The 20342-nt window shown below is 38.3% G+C and overlaps 1 protein-coding gene across 1 annotated transcript in view; it reads right to left on the reverse strand.

The window, feature by feature from the left end:
* Window positions 1–522: 522 nt before the first annotated feature.
* Window positions 523–20342, reverse strand: part of TWSG1 (twisted gastrulation BMP signaling modulator 1) — a gene marked incomplete at both ends in the record, with an annotated part of 30489 nt that continues 10669 nt past the window's right edge. Inside the window, 3 exons of the mRNA XM_079717623.1 lie at window positions 523–704; window positions 2191–2457; window positions 11360–11459. Of these exons, the coding sequence (XP_079573749.1) occupies window positions 523–704; window positions 2191–2457; window positions 11360–11459 (549 nt within the window). The remainder of the gene's footprint in view (window positions 705–2190; window positions 2458–11359; window positions 11460–20342) is intronic.

Here is a 20342-nt window from a genome sequence, read left to right on the forward strand (position 1 = left end):
TTTTATGGTGATTTTTTGGTGAGAACACAGGGTGATATATTTGAATATCTACCCTACTTATAGAACAGGTAAATAATACCAGGCACAGTGAAAAATGGCAAACAACTCTAAAAACTCAGTGTCCTAGGAGTAGTACAATGAAGAAATCGTAACTTATGTTAACATGCTGTAAACCTTCGACACAAAAGGCTTCTGGAATGTGACAAGAAAATGACACCAGGCTTTGTGTTAGAAACCTCTCCTCTCTCAAGGTCTTCTCTATGCACCTGCTTCTCACGTGATCAAAGCTGTACATGTGTTTAGAAGAAAGGGCTTATCGCTACCAGCTGGCAGAGAGATCAATAAGAGCAGTTATAATCATAATTTAACACAATCCCGGATTTGTCATACTTTAGAAGTAACTCAATCCAAACTCTTCACATCTTCCTAACCTGCTGGCATTCAGATGCAACCAGTAGACATCACTGAATAGCTTTCCATACCCTTGACTAAATTGCTTTGGTGTGCATACCATTTCCTTCTCTAAAACATGCAGTTCATACATTTGACAGTTTTACTACCATAGTCGATACACTCTGGACCAATGCACTCACAGCAGGCGTTATGGAACCAGCGATATTTGGATGCCCCCATGGACTCGCAGGATATTTTACACTGATGTATGGACATGCAGTCATCAAAATAAACCACAGTACACATGTGTTCTGAAAAATAAAAGATTAAGATTTTAGCACAATAAATAGGAAAAGCAGGAAAGGCTTTAACACTTAGCTGAATATTATTAACCGTTATTTATCTTCGCTCTCTTGCTGCTAGTCTGCCCAGGACAACAGGTGAGGTGTGGGGAAAAAAGATCACATCCGTTAATCACATTGAGATGGGAGTTTCCCATTCCAGCTCAGACGCAAAGGGCTTCCTTCACCACCTCCTCAGATTTCAGACTTTGATCTGGGCATTTATGATAAGATTTCCATAAGGAGAGAATTCTCCAGCTAAAACAAGTTTGAAAAACACTGTTCTAAATTTATACTGAGAACTTACAATAAAATAAAGTAATTCAAATGATGCAATGTGATTAGCAATGTGGCACAATTCAACATTAGCTATTAGGAATTATCCTGTGTGGTGTTTCCAGGAATTAGCTTCCTGCTTATTAGTTCATGAATTTGAATAAACTTTGAGAAAAATTTATGAATTATTTAATATCTAGCATGTTGATTATTTACATTTTAATAATGGGAAAGTGGTAGCAAACACATTTCGGTACATTTCTGATGTTTCCCAAGATTTATAATTTGTCTTATAAAGTACTTTAACCTGAGAGGAAATAAGGATTCTTACTCTGTATTAACAAAAGCTGTTTTGCTTTTACTATTGATGGCCAAAGTTCATACGACTTTATAGACAGGGTTATAATGGAGGGCACAACAAAAAAGCCAAATAAAAAAGCACAAATTATGCTGTTTATGTATAACTCATCTCATATTTTAAGAAATAACTCCAATATTCATAATTGTCTTATTCTTCCACAGTGAAATTGTGTGGAGCCTTTAATTTGAAAACATCACAGACTTTATGAAAATTACATGACTTTTACATTCCAAAGTTAAGGTATGACCTGTGCTCACTAATAAATGTTCCTTAACATGCTTCTCCAGGTTGTACACGTCACTCTCTCATTCAGTTTCCCTTCTGACCAACAGCACTCATTTGAAGAGCACTGCCTGGGATAAGGCTACACCTGGAAATGAGGCGAATGTAATACCAACTTGCTCATTAACAAATTCAGCTGATGACCTGGCAGCATTTGTGGCACTAATGCTATTATAGAAACCTTACCTCCCAAGACACTCTGGATGTTACCTGACGATGAACAACTCTGCATAAGGTAAGCAGCCTTGTTGCTATCTCATGAAAAGAACAATGAAAGCATAATGCAAATAAATATCAAAATTAGAACCTGGTTACCTATTTTCCAACAGAACTTCTATCACCGAAAGTCTGAAGGAGTTGTGAGAACAACTCCTCCTTGTTTACTCAGGGATTGGGGTTATTAAAGTCCAGAACTTACTTAAGACTATACACACTCAAAACCAAAAAGCTACTCTAAAAGATAATGTTAATATAGGCTTCACAGACCACAAAGAAAGTGAGGGGGGCAAGAGAGAAAAAGCCAGCTTTGGCAGTTACCTTTGTCACTGGAATAAGGTGCATGAACATTATTGCTGGGAACAGACACATTTTGGTGGTGTGGCTGGTTCACAGTTTCTAAAAATGAAACAAGATTCTCATGATGTGAAAGTTCTTCTGCAACAGGGAAGGAAACAATGTTCCAGTTCAACTGAGTGTCTCCTTCTGTGAGTGCCCGGAAGAGAGAAGGGATGGGTTCATGAAGCTCCTCCACTGTGCTCTTTGAAGTTGGAGGCGTGTCACTGTAGTTTCGAGGATTACACATACCTGGGGCGGGGGTGGCAAGGAAGGCAAAGAGAATAAAATTTCTTTTTCTCACTGACTGAAATGTCATGAGATATTCTTAGGTACTGCCTTGCAATCCAAGCTCCAACATATTAAAATCAGGTGCCTTCTAACACTGTACATAGATATCTTCCTAGGTTTTTTGCTGAGAGGGCCTAGAGGTGATGACACCCTAGTAGCACTGAGCACACCAAGTGCCCAGATCTTGTTTTCTAAATACCTATCCTTGGCTAAGAGGTACAGAGCTCCTTGAGGGAAAGACTGACTCCAGGGCTGGGTTAGGGAACGTCCGAAATGACCCTGGAACACCTTTCTGTGCCAGAAAGTAAGGAAGTGATCAATGAATAATGGAACAGGTCAAAACAACACAGGAGGCAACCTGAAGGGGCTCCCACTGGCCAAACTGACAATTTTAACATTAAAATAAATAGTGATAGTAATGGATTGCCACCCTATGAATAAAATAGGGATTGATGAGGCCTTATATTATAATTAAAGAATAAAAAAATGGAGGAGAAGGGAAAGCTCCTCCTTTTAGCAGAGTGCCAAAGGATAAATGTAGACGAAATGAAGGAAGAGTAAAGCACCATTTGGCAATCATCATAGAGGTGTTGATCAGATGGGAGTTGTCAATGGGTGTTAAGGCTGGTGGGTAGAGGCTGGATGAGGAACATACTGATGTACTCTTGGAAAACTCTACAAAATACTAAACAATTACAAAGGGGTTAACGGTGACTTTAAAATGGAAAAATCTGGCAGACACCAATGTGCCCAAGAGATCAAGGTTGTTTAGCAGTGATGGGACATCGTGTGTAAAGCTTGCTTTCTAAAGTTTCAAAAAAAGAGTCTCATGGGAGTGTGTGCCCATGAGTGTGCAACTGTGTGTATGTGTTGGGCGGTGGGGAGGGAGAGGGCGAGAGCCAGAGGTACTAAGCAACGGAGCAAATGCAATAAAATGTTAATAGCTGGGGAGTCTTTTTACCCTTTTGGCAAATTTTCTCTACATTTGAAGTTGTTTCAAAATGAATTATTTTATTTTATTTTATTTATTTTATATATATATATTTTTTGTGGTACGCGGGCCTCTCACTGTTGTGGCCTCTCCCGTTGCGGAGCACAGGCTCCGGACGCGCAGGCTCAGCGTCCATGGCTCATGGGCCTAGCCACTCCGCGGCATGTGGGATCTTCCCGGACCGGGGCACGAACCCGTGTCCCCTGCATCGGCAGGCAGGCTCTCAACCACTGTGCCACCAGGGAAGCCCAAAATGAATTATTTTAAAAAATTATTTTTAAAAGAGAAAATAGCAGAAGAGAATTAGTCACTATAGAAAACTTTTCCAAGGAGTTTTTCTATAAAGGAGAGAGCTGTGGAAATGTTTAATGAGCCCCAGCCTTCGAGCTGTCCCAGTTGACACTGTGTGGAGCAGAAAGGAGCGACCCCAAAGAACCTCACCCAAAATGCAGGTTTGTGAGCTAACTAAATGATTACTACTGTGTTAAACCACTATGTTTTGGGGTAGGTTGTTTACTAGCAATAATAACTGAAACAGAACCCTCTGGATTTCCTTTTGTGAACATTTCACTTTTAAAAGCTAAATTATGTTTCATTTTTGTTTAGCAACTATTAGGTCTAATATGAAGTTTTTCTTTTTCCTCAGATGAAAAGTTTGAAAAGTTATACCAAATTTATAAATTTCTGTACTTTATAAATTTAGGGAAAAGGAAAAACTCTCTCATGTGTGTTCCACATTTTGTTAGTTTAAGGAACAAGGCAAGAGCTGAAAATAACAAGGTTGTGCATATACCATTTGTAACATCTTTCAATATACCTCAACTTTTGTGATTTAGACTGTGAGACAGAATCATGGATTCAATGGTCAAATCGGACTCCTTTACTCATAAAAGAGGAAAAAGGCCCAGATAAGTTAAATAATTTGTCCAATGTTATATAATCTAGGATTAGAGACAAGATTATGATTCAGCCTGATTTTGTGTCCACTGCTCTAATAATCACATTCTAGAAATAACCTTTAAGTGCCACTGAAAAGCAAATAATACTTAGAATACTTATTTTATGCAAACATACATAATATATTCTTCTGCCAGACTCTATAATGAATAAAAACTAGCAATTAGAGAGGAAAGGGTGAAGAACCGAGTCCAACTGTTAGAAGAGCTAAACTCAACATCTCTGAGGCTTTGGAAAAACTTCAGTGTTCATATCCTGGGATTCCATTACATAAAAAAAAAAAAAAAACAACAAACTTTTTTGGAGTTTAGTGCATTTAACAAACTTAGGCCAAAAGCATTTTTCATTTAAATCTCAATACACTGCATTAAAACCAGGAAGCATGGGGCTTCCCTGGTGGCGCAGTGGTTGAGAGTCCGCCTGCCGATGCAGGGGATACGGGTTCGTGCCCCGGTCTGGGAAGATCCCACATGCCGCGGAGCGGCTGGGCCCGTGAGCCATGGCCGCTGAGCCTGCGCGTCCGGAGCCTGTGCTCTGCAACGGGAGTGGCCACAACAGTGAGAGGCCCGCGTACCGCAAAAAAAAAAAAAAAAAAAAAAAAAAAAAAAAAAAAAACCAGGAAGCATGAAGTAAACAGTTGCTAGGTAATATGTTTCCATGGCATCATTATAAAATTTTTATCTATCTTCTCTTTTTAACTAGGCTCTTGTCCAGAGGTCATCACTAGAGGTTCTCCTAGGCAAGCGGATTCTACTTCTATTTCCACACTAAAGCACTCTTCAGATTCTGCATTCTTTCAAGGGTGGTGAACCATGGAATCTGCTCTTCGAATGAAGTGTGGGAGTTATCCTGCTCAGGAAAAGTAACCTTTTCAATTTTGTGGAAATTCTTTAGTTGTCCATTTTCACTATGTAAAATGGATCACTTTCTGGTTGGAGTTACTAACCAGCCATAATTTAAACCAGTTAGTAAAACCTTTCTGGGAAGCATCTCACCACTGCCCTGAAGTTCATCATTGTTAGGGAGCTTTTGTTTAGTTGACTATAAAGTTTATTTTGGAAGCTCTCATTTCTCTTCATTATCATTTTCTTGAGAAAGTTTGTTCCTTTGTGGCATTGTTTCCCTACCAAAATTTACATACTAATTATACTAAAATTTTTCAGGAAATTGGCTCTGCACATGACAGCCTGGGAGGCCAAAAACCAGGAAACAAATGGCAACAACTGAAAAGGCAAGCATCTCAAATCCTTTAAGTGCCCAGAGTCCCGATGCGAATTCTTTCAGTGAGCCAGAATTCATGACTATTGTGTTCTTGGTCTACAACAACTAAATACGAAGGGGTTTTAAAATCTGTGCTTAATTCTTTTATAAATCTGACCTGTTTCATCATACATTTGAAAACTAAGGATATGTCAAGTTAGAGTTTGCTCAATGAAACCACATTTTAAGGGTAGAAATTAAGACTAAGGGGAAAAAGAGTTATTCCTTTCTTTTAGTGTGCTGGTTAGACAGCAACAACAGAGTCCAGAGGAGCTTACAATAAAAAGAGCATTCCCTTCCCCTCCTCCCACCCGCATCCCACTCCTCCCATCCGAAACTGCACTCCCCATACTCAGCTACTTTTAAAGTCTGTTCTAAGTTTCTCTGGTGGTTACTGCTACAAGAATTTAAGTAAAAATGATTAATTTATAAGTAGCAGTAAAAACAACCGTAGACTTTGCCTATTAATCTTCTTACATGAAAAATGAAGATTAAGTTCATTTATACTAACCCCATCTCTCTCCCATATTTCTAATAATTATATTATTCTAATACTATAATTTGTTTCTTTTGTAATCTTAAATACACTTAAACTTCTCACTTTTATTCCATGTTGCTTAATTCCCTCATTTGCAGATAAGGATACTGTTGCCCTTTCCACTTTCCCTACCCAACTTCTCCTGTGACATCAACAAATTTTATAACTATTACACATTCTGTTGCCTATGCATAATGAAATCTTCTTGTCTTATTAAATACTGATTCTGAACGTTGAAAACCAGCAAACAGCAGCTACCTTCACATGACCCCATGAACACTGCTGACTGAAGAACAGATACTGTGACAGAATTTCCTTGTCCAATGTCACACTACCAAAGGAAAATATTTCTAATTTCAAGACGAAATGAACTTTTCTTTGAACTCCATAAAATATTGAAAACCATGACCTATGAGGTCTTCTTGGCAAAAAATGATTAAACCTGAATCTAACCAAACTTTCATAATTAGCTCCAAATTACTGGAAATATGGAAAGAGGAACTAGTTAAATGGTATCTCAAGGAAGCAAACAGTCAAATCCTGAATGTGGGATATTCTACAGGAAAACTGATACTGTTTCTTCAGTATGTCAAATGGCATGAGAAAAAAAAGAGGGGGCCAGTCTGGATTAAAGGAGGACTCAGATGCAACAGCCAGATAATAACACAAGGACCTTGTCTGGATCCACTTGAACAGATCAATTATACACACACTTCTGAGAAATCAGGAGAAACGTGATTATGAACTGAATTTTAGATTAAACAAAGAAATTATTGTTAATTTTGATATGTGTCATAAGGCATTATGATTACAAAGGCGAGTGTCTGTATTTACTTTAGAGATTGATATTGAAAAATGCAGGAGTAAAAATTATTTACTGTTTCTAACTTGCTTTTTCTGTTAAATTAATTTTTATTGGAGGATGGTTGTTTTACAATGTTGTGTTAGCCTCCACTGCACAACAAAATGAATCAGCCATACACATACGGATATCCCCTTGCTTTTGGACTCTCCTCCCATTTAGGTTACCACAATGTTACTTGCTTTTTAAACACTTTCACACAAAGAAAGAGAAAGGAATGAAAAAGGACAGATGAAACAAAGGTGGCATATTCTTGACAACTGCTGAAGTAGGTGACAGGTATATAGGAATCATCATGCTATTCTCTCCACTTCTGTGTATGTGTGAAAATTTTCATAATAGAAAACGAACTGCTATATTTAATTCCTTTATGGACTAATATTTTCTTGTTGAACTTTTGTTTTTTCTTGGAATTTCTATGCTTGGAAGTTTCTTTTCTTGAGGACCATACATAAACTTTCAGCATATCTTGAAAAATCATTCTGCTTCTCGAGTACATGCTTGATATCCTATGGAACTCAGTTCCTTCTCAGAGATAAGCCCCTCAGAACCCTCACTTCTTGCTTTGGTCAGGCTAGTTGTCTCCTAGGCCTCTGTATAACTGATGCTTTATATCTTCTGTATAATACAGAAAAAGCCTTTCTGGTGGGAGAGAGCCTGCCCCTCCTGGGGTGGGCAATTCTTGGATCCAGCAAACTAACCAATGCAGAGCCAGACATCCTCTCTCTGGCCAGTACACCCCAGGAGGCAATATATTCCTCTGCCTTCACCATCCTGGGGCCATGTACTAGACAACTAGGGACCACCCCTACAGCTTAGAGTCCACCAAAATTATTCAGACTAGCCACTTCTACACTGCTTGCCCTGCCCCACCCTGCCTTTCCTGCAGAAACCCCAAATGAAGACTGCCAACACTTTCCTCTGCTCCTGTCTTTCCCACTTGACCAAAACCTGGCGCTTCCCCTGGGACCCTGCGTGGCATGCAGTGACCCCTCCCTGAGACCTGGGAGCATGATGAAAGCTGTTTCCTCAGCTTCTCCTGTGTCTCCTCTATGGTTGCACCTGACTGACCATCATATGAAAGAACAGTTATCATCCGACAACCATCCTTAACTCCTGGTTAAAGCTATTGTTTCCTTCAACCCATGTTTTTCTCTTTCTTGGTCTTCTGCCCTATCTTGTTTGATCGATCCCCTATTACACCTTTAAAATGTGCCTCTCACACGTCATATTTTTTTTTTTTTTTCTTTTTTTTCTTTTTTTTTTTTTTTTTGCAGTAGGCGGGCCTCTCACTGTTGTGGCCTCTCCCCTTGCGGAGCACAGGCTCCGGACGCGCAGGCCCAGCGCCATGGCTCACGGGCCCAGCCGCTCTGCGGCATGTGGGATCTTCCCAGACCGGGGCACGAACCCGTGTCCCCTGCATCGGCAGGCGGACTCTTAACCACTGCGCCACCAGGGAAGCCCCCGTCATATTTTAAAAGTGCAACAGAGGATCGTTTGGTTTGAATTGGAAGTCAGATATGAGGAAAGAGGGGAATTAAGCACTGACCTATGGGTTGGGTAACTGGCAGTGGGGTGGATTTAGAAACCATCATCACTAAGGAGGCCTAGGAACAGAAGGTCAGGGTGGATCTTCAATGCGCACATTGGAACTGTCGAAAGGGGCAGTGGGTCTAGTGGTGGAAGTGAGATGTTGATTCAGGTACTGAAGCTATTAATAAACGAGGGGGAAGTGACTGAGGATACAAAGATAACAGGCAAAAGGAGGAATAAGAGATGGAAAAATCCAATAAAATGTGTTTTAAAGGAGTTGGAGTTTCTGAAGGAGAGTGGAAGAAGTTCAAAATCCATCAAAATACAGTGTTTCCAAGTCCAGTCAAAATCTGCTAGAGGCTTGGTCTAGGGTGATACCAGTGGAGATGAAGAGACGTGCCTCATTGGTGGGAATGCAAACGATAAACCCCTTTGGAAGGAGAATTTGACAACATCTAGCAATATTAAACAGAACTGACTATCTATACGAGGTTATTCATCATACTATTATTTGTAATGGTACAAGACTGGAAGCAACTACATGTCCACCTAGGGATGAATGAGTATATAAAGTGTTACTGCTGACAACAGGGCTCTAGGTAGCTACCAAAAAATGATATTAATGTGGAAGAAATTCCAGAACATTCAATTAAGAAAAAAGAAAAAATAAGACGCATTAATGTTTTATGTAACAAATGAATGTTTTGTACAACAAATATAAATGTATAAGATGTATACGATGTATATTTATAAGATGAGCCCGGGACAGCCTGTCTGAAACCAACAAAGATGACAGAAGTCATGTCAAAAGGACTCAAGAGCCAAGTAGAAGAGGCTCCTACTAACCAAAGATGGGACAATTTGAGCAAAAAATAATAATAATGACAACAACTGATTAAAACGCCAAATATACATAAAAAAGCCATGGGTGGAACCACTGGGTGAAAGACTGGTGGGGACTCACCATGAAGTCGTCAAACCTTCGCCATCTGAACCCACCCACCAATTTTAGCAACACTAAAAGCAGGAAGACTAGATATTATTAATGGGGACACTGTACACTGCACCCCACCTCCCAAAACTAAACCTGAGTCCAATCAGCCTTTAGATCTAACTTCCAGTCTACAGGAGATAGAGAGGACAGGGTAACAAGTTAAATAACCACAGGAAGCAATCAGCCAAATCCAGAAAGTGGCATGTTTTCCATCACAACTCACTAGTTCCTACAACAAGTCAATGGAATTTTAAAAGGTGATGAGGGGAGGAGGAACAATAAAAGAAATCTAACAATCAAATATACTAAGTGGACTCTGCTGGATCTTGCTTTGACTAAAACAACTATAAACAACCTTTAGGCAACTAGGGCAATCTGAGTAGGACCGGGTATTAGATGCTGAGGAAGTATTGTTAATCATGTGGTACTGACATTGTGTTATGTAAGGAAACTTATTCTTTTTTTGAGATGAATAACTAAAGTGGTTTGGAGTTGTAGTAAAACTATTTATTTACTTTATAGTCATCCAACCAAAAAAGGCAGGGATAGACACAGACAGATGATGGGTGGAAGAGGTATGGCCTTGATGCTGGGGTGCAGGTACACAGCAGTTCACTGTGCTCTCTATTTTTGTGTACATCTGGAAAAGTAAAAACAAAACAAACACACACATACCCAAAACAAAGCCTGAGGGTAGAGATCCAGATCTAAAAACCACAGGATTTGAGGAATGTGCTGGACAGCAAAGATGAAATGAGCTATGGCTGTTACTCTTAAGAGAAAATCAGAAAAGAGAAACAGATTCTCTTTATAGCACAGAGGATCCTATCTCAGTCAAATGAGGAAGGATTCTGAGAAAAGGGGACAGCTGAACTGCAGTTTTAAAGGATTAAAGAGTTAACTGGACAGAGAGAGGATGAGTGTTTCTCCCAGCAACAGTCTGTCCACCTAAGTTTTCTTTCCAAAACACAAATGATAGCATTCTATAAACATACTCTTGCACCTTGCTTTTTTTTTTTTATGTAATACATCTTAGTGACTGTTCCTCAGAAAGCCCTTAAAACAGCTTTTGGTTTCTCAAGGATCTTTGTAATGAAGTCGTATATAAATGAAGATAGTCTATTTTTATTATGCTAAGTACCTATTTTTACTTGTGACAATACCACATACTTCTTATAAAAAAATATCAACAGGGGATTTCCCTGGCAGTCCAGTGGTTAAGACTCCACGCTTCCACTGCAGGGGGCACGGGTTCAACCCCTGGTCGGGGACTGAGATCCCACATGCGCAGACAAAAGAAAAACAAACAAACAAACAAACAAACAACTCTGCTCTCTGCCAAGCCCGACTCCCCCCGAAACCACCCCCTCCCTGACCCCTCTCATTAAAAAAAATAAATTAATCTAATTTAATTTGCATGGCTTTTAAAAACATATACATATCAACAGTATAAAAATGAAAAAAAAAACTTTGTTCCTCCACTCCTACTTCCCAAGAATAAGAGCTTTTAATTTCCTCCCAGACCTTTTCTATAAAAATACAAATACATATATATGTAAAAACTATTAAATACAAGCAAATGCAATAATATATTGTTCTATACACCTACAGTATCTTATACAAAACCTAGTCTAGGCACAAAAAATACATTTATATTATTTAAAGTCTCTTAAAGTCAAGGATTCTGTGATATGAAATATTAAGAAACTTTACTGTATGTCAACTTACCAACGCAGTCACAGCACTCATCCCAAAGCGTCCCGAGACACAGCATACATTCCTTACAGCAGGAACAATTTCCTTCTCCAGGTCGGCACTGGCAGAGCTCCTAGAAATGAGACAGATGTTCAAATTTTAAATTCCAAATAACTATATTTCAAATTGTTAATTTTCTGCAGCAAAAAAACTCCATATTTACATTTATAGTAATTTACCCTTGGCACAATTTTTTTATTCAACATCATTAACTATTTGTAGGAACATAAATATCTACAAGGTAGATAGATTTAGATTTAAGTACTACTAGATCTTAGTAGATTTAGATTTAAGTTCTACTAGATCTAAGTAGATTTAGATTTTCTTTTGGACACATTCAGAAAACACATTTTGGATCCTTTTATCTTATTTTGAAACAAAATTAAAACATTTTACTTTATAACCCATAACTTTACCCCCCATACTACCTCAACGAATAATTCAGCATAAGAACAAAACTTACTTTCCAGCTATTAGATTCACTGTCCAAATTAATCTAAATGCATGGCCAGCTGACTTGTAGTGGGAGCTGTGGTTTCTCAATATGTAAAGTGTGAATAAAAGCATGTTTTAAAAACTATTTTCATTGATCTACAATATATTAAAACAGTGTGCTTGGTGTGGCAGTCTGTTTACAAAGAAGGCAGTGATTCTTCCCCTCCCCATGTCACCCTCTTTGCAGCTCCTCTGATCAACAGACAGGGTCTATTTCCAGACCCCTTGAATGGAAGTGATCTTGAAACTTGCTCAGACCAACAGAATTTGGTGGAAGTGATTTAGTGTCAGTTCTGAGTCTGGGCCTCAAGAGGTCTGGAGTGTTTCCACTCGTTCTCTTAGAACTTTGCCCAGCTGCCATGTGAAGCCTGGGAGAGGGCCACGTGGACAGGTGCAGAATGAGCCCAGAAAACCCATCCAGCTGATAGAGGCCAAACTGCTGACCCACAGAAACAAGAGCAAAATAAACAGTTATTGTTTCAAGTCAGGAAGCTTTGGGATGGTTTGTTACTGCAGGAAAACTAATTAACACGGCTTGCTTTGTACATGAAGCTTCAAGGTGATTCCTTTAGCCTTCCCTCTGCCCCTCCCCTGGCCACCAGAGAGTCACTGCTAAACAGACCCAACCTAAAGGGAAATTCTGTGGCCACACGGCTCAATTGGCTTTCCCTGGTTGATGAGATATTATATATATTTTTAAAAAGTTAAACATGCACTTAATATTTATCCCTATTAAATTCATCTTATTATGTTTCTAGATGACTGGAGACAATCAATCATTCTAATATGACATAATTTTTTGCAAACTGTTATTCTTCCAGTTTCAGTGAGAAATAATTAACATACATCACTAAGGTGTACAGCATGATGGTTTGATTTACATTTATTGTGAAATGATTACAATAGGTTTAGTTAACATCCATCATCTCATATAGATAAAATAAAAAGAAAAAATATTTCTCCTTGTGATGAGAACTCTTAGGATCTACTCTCTTAACGACGTTCCTATACGTCATATAGCAGTAGTAACTGCAGTCATCATGTGGTACATTACAGCCCTAGTACTTATTTATCTTATAACTGCAAGTTTGTACCTGCTGACCGCCTTCCTCCAATTCCCTCTCCCCATGACCCCGTTTCTGGTAACCACAAGTATGATTTCCTTTTCCATGAGTTTGTTGGGGTGTTTTTGCTCTTATTTCACTTAGCATAGTTCCTTCAAGGTCCATCCATGTTGTTGCAAATGGTAGGATTTCCTCATTTTTTATGGCTGAAGAGTATTCCATTATATACATATACCACAACTTCTTTATCCATTTATCCACCAATGTAAACTTAGGTTGTTTCCATATTTTGGCTATTGTAAGTAATGCTGCTATGAACATGGGGGTGCAGATACCTTTTGGAGTTAGGTTTTTGCTTCCTTTGAATATATCCCCAGAAGTGGAATTGCCAGATGTGATGATTCTATTTTTGATTTTTTGAGGAACCTCCAAAATGTCTTCCACAGTGGCTACACCAATTTACATTCCTACCAACAGTGCACAAGGGTTCCCTTCTCTCCACACCCCTACCCACACTTGCTATCTCTTATCTTTTTAATGATGGCCATCATGGCCATTCCAACAGGTGTGATGTGATAGCACACTGTAGTTTTTTTTTTTTTTTTTTTTGTGGTATGTGGGCCTCTCACTGTTGTGGCCTTTCCCGTTGCGGAGCACAGGCTCCGGACGCGCAGGCTCAGCGGCCATAGCTCACGGGCCCAGCCGCTCCGCGGCACGCGGGATCCTCCCAGACCGGGGCACGAACCCGCGTCCCCTGCATCGGCAGGCGGACTCTCAACCTCTGCGCCACCAGGGAAGCCCACACTGTAGTTTTGATTTGCACTTTCCTGATGATTAACGATACTGAGCATCTTTTCATGTACCTGTTAGCCATTCATATATCTTCTTTGAAAAAATGTCTATTTAGGTCCTTTGCCCATCTTTAAATTGGATTCTTTTTTTTTTTTTTTTTTGCTATTGAGTTGTATGAGTTCTTTATATATTTTGGATATTAACCCCTTATCAGATATAGCAACACTGACATTTAATTCCTTTTCTCAAAAAGTCCCCTAGCTATTACACAATTACACAGCACTTTCAAGAATGAACACTTGTTGGGAATTCCCTGGTGGTCCTGTGGTTAGGACGCCACAATCCACTGCAGGGGGCCCAGGTTTGATCACTGGTCAGGGAACTAAAATCCCGCAAGCTGTGTGGCATGGCCAAAAAAAAGAAAAAAAAGAATCAACACTTGAGCTATGCTCTAATTCATTAGTTTGACATCAGTATATAGCTGTGACCTAATATATGTAAATTATAATATTTTAGTACCATGGAATTCTATACCCAGGCCACATGCATGTAATGCACACCCTGAGTAACCTTGCTAGGCCTGATGGAAAGAGAGGGACTAAAAGGGCAGGGCCCTCCTGAGAAGTACAGGTGCTTCATCATAAAACTGGTGATGCCTGATTCACACAAACTCAAACTTACTTGGAAATTTAGAAAAACAGAGCTGCCAAAGCTGTATGTTGTAATTTGTTTCTCCATAAAAATCTGTCTGTCACCTTTGGAGTGAGAGAACCTTTTCTTAGTACACATTTTTTAAAAAACACCATCAGAGTTAAGGATATTGATACTTTTTGTTCTTAAGTTTTAAAAAGGTTGCAACTTAGTCACAAGAAATAAAGTTTTTAAAAATTTTAATTTATATTTTCCATAGAAAATATTCCTTTACTATCTTGTGTATATTTACATTATCTACATAGCTCAGGAGAAACATATTAGGAAAGTAACAAACTTATTCAAAGAATAAGTCTCTCCTTTTTCCTATCACAGCTTTCAAATGGTAGCCTGTTAAATGAATTACTGTATATTATGCTAAATAATTTTTAAATGAATGTCAATTTAATGGACATGAGAGAAATCTGAGTCTTTAAAGCATTCATTCTACCTTTTACTGTCAGGTTTTTGTGAGGTGTTTTAAACTGGAATGAAAGAGTGGACAATAACATCAGATGACTGCTAACTAATGGAAGGTTAAAACTCAGACTATTAAAAGTTACTTGAACTTGCCTTATCTACCCCTGAAGATTAAATGTATTTCACACCCTCTTAATAGATGCCTATCCTGTACTTTTACATGTCAGTGTGATAGAACAATGCACTGAAGTAACATGCTTAATGACTTTTAATTTACTGATAGAATACAAAGTGAGAAGCTCTAGGAAGCCAAGACATGGTAGAAATGACCGAAACACAGGCTTTATTACTATACCATTAAACAGACAAAAATCCAGATTAAGACTTCATTGGTAAAAATTACTGCTAAAACTGGTTGAATGCTAACTAATATTTTCTTTCCATCTTACTACAAAATAGAATGAAAAATCTGTCTTAATAAAGCCAATTTGATTTCATAAATTATGAAATTTCAGAGAGTAAATGAGCTTCAAAATGTACCAAACAATCTGTATTCTTCAAAACTCACGCAAGCATTCTTTCCAGGAGATTGGAAAATAATGAAAACGAGCTCCTCAAACGAACTTTTTAGCCAGTATTACACATTTAACTTCTCACTTTCCAGGAGAAAAATAATATACAGGCAAAGTTAACATATGGCATTTTGGATCTCAAAAACCTCACTGCAAATCTAAAGAGTAAAAATGTGTGGAAATGATTTGTTTTGTTTCTATGTTCTAAAGTCAAAAATGGAAAGGCAACAATGGATTTCTATGTGTAAATAATTATGAATAACAAACGTGTAGCTCATCAAGAAATCCATTATTTTCTATTCACTTTATGTGTACTTCAGAATCACACTATTAAATAAGTTTGGTCATAAACACATTTGGAAATATATTTTATTTTTTTTGACAGCTAGCAAACTATGGTTGGGAAGAATGTTTCTAAATATAAAAAAAAAATTTTTGAGGTGCTTTGAAGTCACGTACTGGAAATACAAAAGAAAAAAAACACACCAAAACGTAACTATGAAGAATCAAGGATCACAGAAAAACATAAAAAATTACCCCATTTAAATTAAGTAGAATCTTTTCTTCAGGACACTTAAAAAGAAATCTTTACTTTAGTTGTTTTATTTATGAGAACATAAATGAATCTTCTGTAACTAGAAAGGCTTTGCTAAAGAGGCTAGAGTCAAGATAAAAGGAATGTTTTAAATTTTTAAGAGTTTTTTTTTTTTTAAATCATAAAAGACTTTGAAAAAAAATCTACCAGAGTAGAAGGAAAAAGCACCCAAGTTCCTCCCACTTCGGTAAATTCCTGTGCGTTTCTAACAAAATAATGATGGCGCACTCTCCTGATTTAAAAAGTAAGCATTTCCCTATTGTATCAATAAAAATCTGTCAACATAACATAACGGCTCCATAATGGAACATATTATGTACCAAAGTTCAGAAGCAGGCCTTAAATACTTCATCTCTTTCACAGCTTGTCCATGTTCTCATTCTGTATCACCGCCTTCAGAAACGTCATTATTATATTCCATGTCACTATTTCTTCAAAGTCTTCCGTATTAACTAGAAAGAGGGTTGTGCTGAGATGTGGGATTCCTGTGTGGACTGGCTATTTACGTAATTCACTAACCTGCCTATGACTAACCTTGAGCACTGCTCAGTCGGCTGAACGTGGGATCCCAAGCAAACACAGCATTCACAGAAGAAAGGTGGATCCAGCGTCTCCACCTATTTCCTGCCACAGCCTCCCCCAAAGTTCCTAAGTGGGTTTTATGTAACATTAACAGGCACTGTGCTAAGTGTTTTATATGCATTATCTTGGAGCTCATAAAGCCTTTATCAAGGTATTATTCATCTTCATTTTCATATAAGGTGATGAATTTGTACATCATTCAATTAGTAAGTGGCTAAGATTTGACCCCAGTTTTGGATAGCTATTCCTGCTTTTTAAACAATGAGATGAGAAATATAAAGCTTATTTCTTATTAATTTAGCATCTCAATAATTATAGTTATTACTTTCTTAGACAGAATGAGCCCATAATTAAACTTAGCTAACCCTTCAGGTTGTTTAATTAAAGGCACTATTATATCTTTCACTCTCAGTACCTGAATACAATTACAAGTGCTATTGCCAAAGTTTAATCATTGTTTGTAAAGGTAAAATAAGTATCAACGGCAAGAGTTGCAAAACCAGTGTGTTGGGATTTAATACTTAATTCTTTTTTTGCTTGGGCCAGTTAATGATCGCATCATCTGCCTCCCTGGTCTGGAAGTCCCAGGGAAAGTATGGGCGCTGCTCCTAGTACAGATGAAAGGCTGGAAGGGATGGGTCAGTGATCCAGCCCAACTGGGCTCCAACGTCAGATCTTCTGCCACAGGGCTGCTCCTGCCACCACTGCTTCCGCGTGTCAGAGCCAGAGTGACATGGATCGTGAAGTACCACGCTAGATGTTCTTAAAGTGTGGTAATCACACCATTCAATACATTTATGGTGGAAAAAATTATAAATTTATACTAAATAGAAAACAGAAATTTATACATTTGAGCTATCCTACGTTGACCTGAATGAGTATTTAGAGATAATTTGGCAATTTGCTTGAAAAACTTACATGAAGGGACATCTCTGGTGGCACAGTGGTTAAGAATCTGCCTGCCAATGCAGGGGACACGGGTTCGAACCCTGCTCCAGGAAGATCCCACATGCCGCAGAGCAACTAAGCCCGTGTGCCACAACTACTGAGCCTGTGCTCTAGAGACTGAGAGCCACAACTACTTAGCCCGAGTGGCACAACTACTGAAGCCTGCATGCCTAGAGCCCATGCTCCGCAACAAGAGAAGCCACCGCAATGAGAAGCCCATGGACCGCAACAAAGAGTAACTCCTGCTTGTTGCAACTAGAGAAAGCCCACGCACAGCAAAGACCCAACACAACCAAAAATAAATTTAAAAAAAAGTATTTTACATTTGTATTATTGAAAATCTTGAATATGACAAAGAATTTCAATTTTTTTATGCCAGAAGACAGATTTTATATAATTATTAAATCAACTTTAATGGAAAATCTTGTTCTCTATACGTCTAAGGTTCTGGTGAGATCTTAATCCATGCAAAATAAATGGGGGGTTAATTATTCATCTAAGACTAAGCCTAGACTTTAAGAGTTAAAATTTACTTTATAAACTTCCAAATTTCCAGGTCAGAGATGGAAACTAATAACTTGAGGGAAATTTTTATTTATATAAAGTTGCTGATAAATATCTCCATTCTTTAACTGTTGCCAAAATCTGAGAGATTTGTTAGCAATGTTGTTAAAACAGGGAAATATCACCATTGAAAACGACATTATAGTCTAGCAGACAGCAAATGACTTGGATTTATAGAATCTGGATTCAAGTCCTGGCCCGTAAACTGCAGCATGTAACACCAAATCTCAGCTTTTCAGATGCTTTGTGATCCAGCAATCCTACTCCTAGGTATTTAATCAAGAGAAATGAAAACATACATCCACACAAAGACCTATACATGGAAGTAAATAACTTCATTCATAATCACCAAAAACTGGAAATAAGCCGCATCCATCAGCTAGTGAATGGATGAAGAAATGGGGTACATCCACACAACAGACTACTACTCAGCAAGACCAAGGAAAGGAGTCCCTGAGACACGCAGCCACATGGGTCAATCTCAAAAGCATTATAACTGAAAGAAGTCAGCCAGGCACAAAAGGTTACACAACGTACGATTCTAAGACATTCTGGACAAGGTGAAATTATAGGGACAAAAATCAATCAGTGGTGGAGAAGTACTGAGGATGGGGAGGGGGCTAGTCTTGACTCCCTAGGGGCACGAAGGGACTTTTAAGGGTGATGAAAATATTTCTTATCTTGATTGTGGTAGTGGTTACATGAGCATACATTTATCAAAAAGCATAGAAATGTACACCTAAAAAGAGTGAAATATACTGTATGTGAATTATACCTCAATAAATCTGACCCCAAAAATGCTTTGGGAGATTAGGGAATAACTCATCTCATCTCTGAAGGACCAGTATGGTATATTGTGGTCCATAAATTTATTATTTTAACAAATCTGAACTGAAAAACATAAAGCATTATATAAATGTTAACTGGTATTAAAGAAAGCAGTGCAGAAGATAGTTCAGAAAATATATTTCTCTATTTTACTTTCAAGCTAAAACTAAACTTCTCTAAACTAACATACTTTTTTTTAAAACAAAGAAACATAAAACAATGCTGGTGAAAAATGCAAAATGTGAAAGTTGTATATATAACATACAAACTTTATTCTATGTTTAGGTGTTAAAAATCACCTAAACATAGAACAAAAACCTAAAAAGGACTATATCAAATATTAAGAGTAGTCTGTGTTTAGAAAACAGGACTATAAATGATTTAGTTTCCTTTTTCTACTTCTATGGGGTTTTTTTTTTTCTTTTTTTTTTTTTCCTGGTACGCGGGCCTCTCAGTGTTGTGGCCTCTCCCGTTGCGGAGCACAGGCTTTGGACGCGCAGGCTCAGTGGCCATGGCTCACGGGCCCAGCCACTCCGCGGCATGTGGGATCCTCCCAGACTGGGGCACGGACCCATGTCCCCTGCATCAGCAGGCGGACTCTCAACCACTGCGCCACCAGGGAAGCCCTACTTCTATGTATTTTGTGGATTCCTTTGAGAACAAAATATTTTTATAATGGCAAGTAAACATTTTAAATTTAAGTAGGAGGACTTCTGAAGATCCAGTTTAATTTCACACAATAAAAAAAAAGACACTCAAAAACACAAATTGATGTTCTTAAATATTAAATCAAACAAACTATAAGTGTTTATAATATCTTGACCTAAACCCCCCAGGAATGTAAGAACAAAGGTAATTATGAAAATGAACACTGTATGAGCATCGGTAACCAACAAGGCATTAGACTGTACCTGTGCTGATACTATTTTCACAATCCTTACATAGGTCAAATGGGTATTTAAAAACCAATACATAAACAACACACCCTCAGACAATTAGCCTTTATTCAAAACAATAAACATAATTATAATTATGTTAGTTACAACAAATCTGTTTTGACAAATTAATACTCTTTTTTTTTTTTTTTTTGGGCAGTATGCGCGCCTCTCACTGTTGTGGCCTCTCCCGTTGAGGAGCACAGGCTCCAGATGCGCAGGCTCAGTGGCCATGGCTCACGGGCCCAGCTGCTCCGCGGCATGTGGGATCTTCCCGGACCAGGGCACGAACCCGTGTCTCCTGCATCGGCAGGCGGACTCTCAACCACTGCGCCACCAGGGAAGCCCCCAAATTAATACTCTTTAAGGAGGCCATCAGACAGACTTTCAAACTCGGAACAGAAGTATTTAAACCAAATCTTATCATCATGTTCTTTATAAATTCAAACTTTTGCCTTGAAAATAATATAA

The sequence above is a fragment of the Hyperoodon ampullatus genome, assembly GCF_949752795.1.
Source record: "Hyperoodon ampullatus genome assembly, chromosome: 13".
In the NCBI taxonomy this organism is placed as follows: domain Eukaryota; kingdom Metazoa; phylum Chordata; class Mammalia; order Artiodactyla; family Ziphiidae; genus Hyperoodon; species Hyperoodon ampullatus.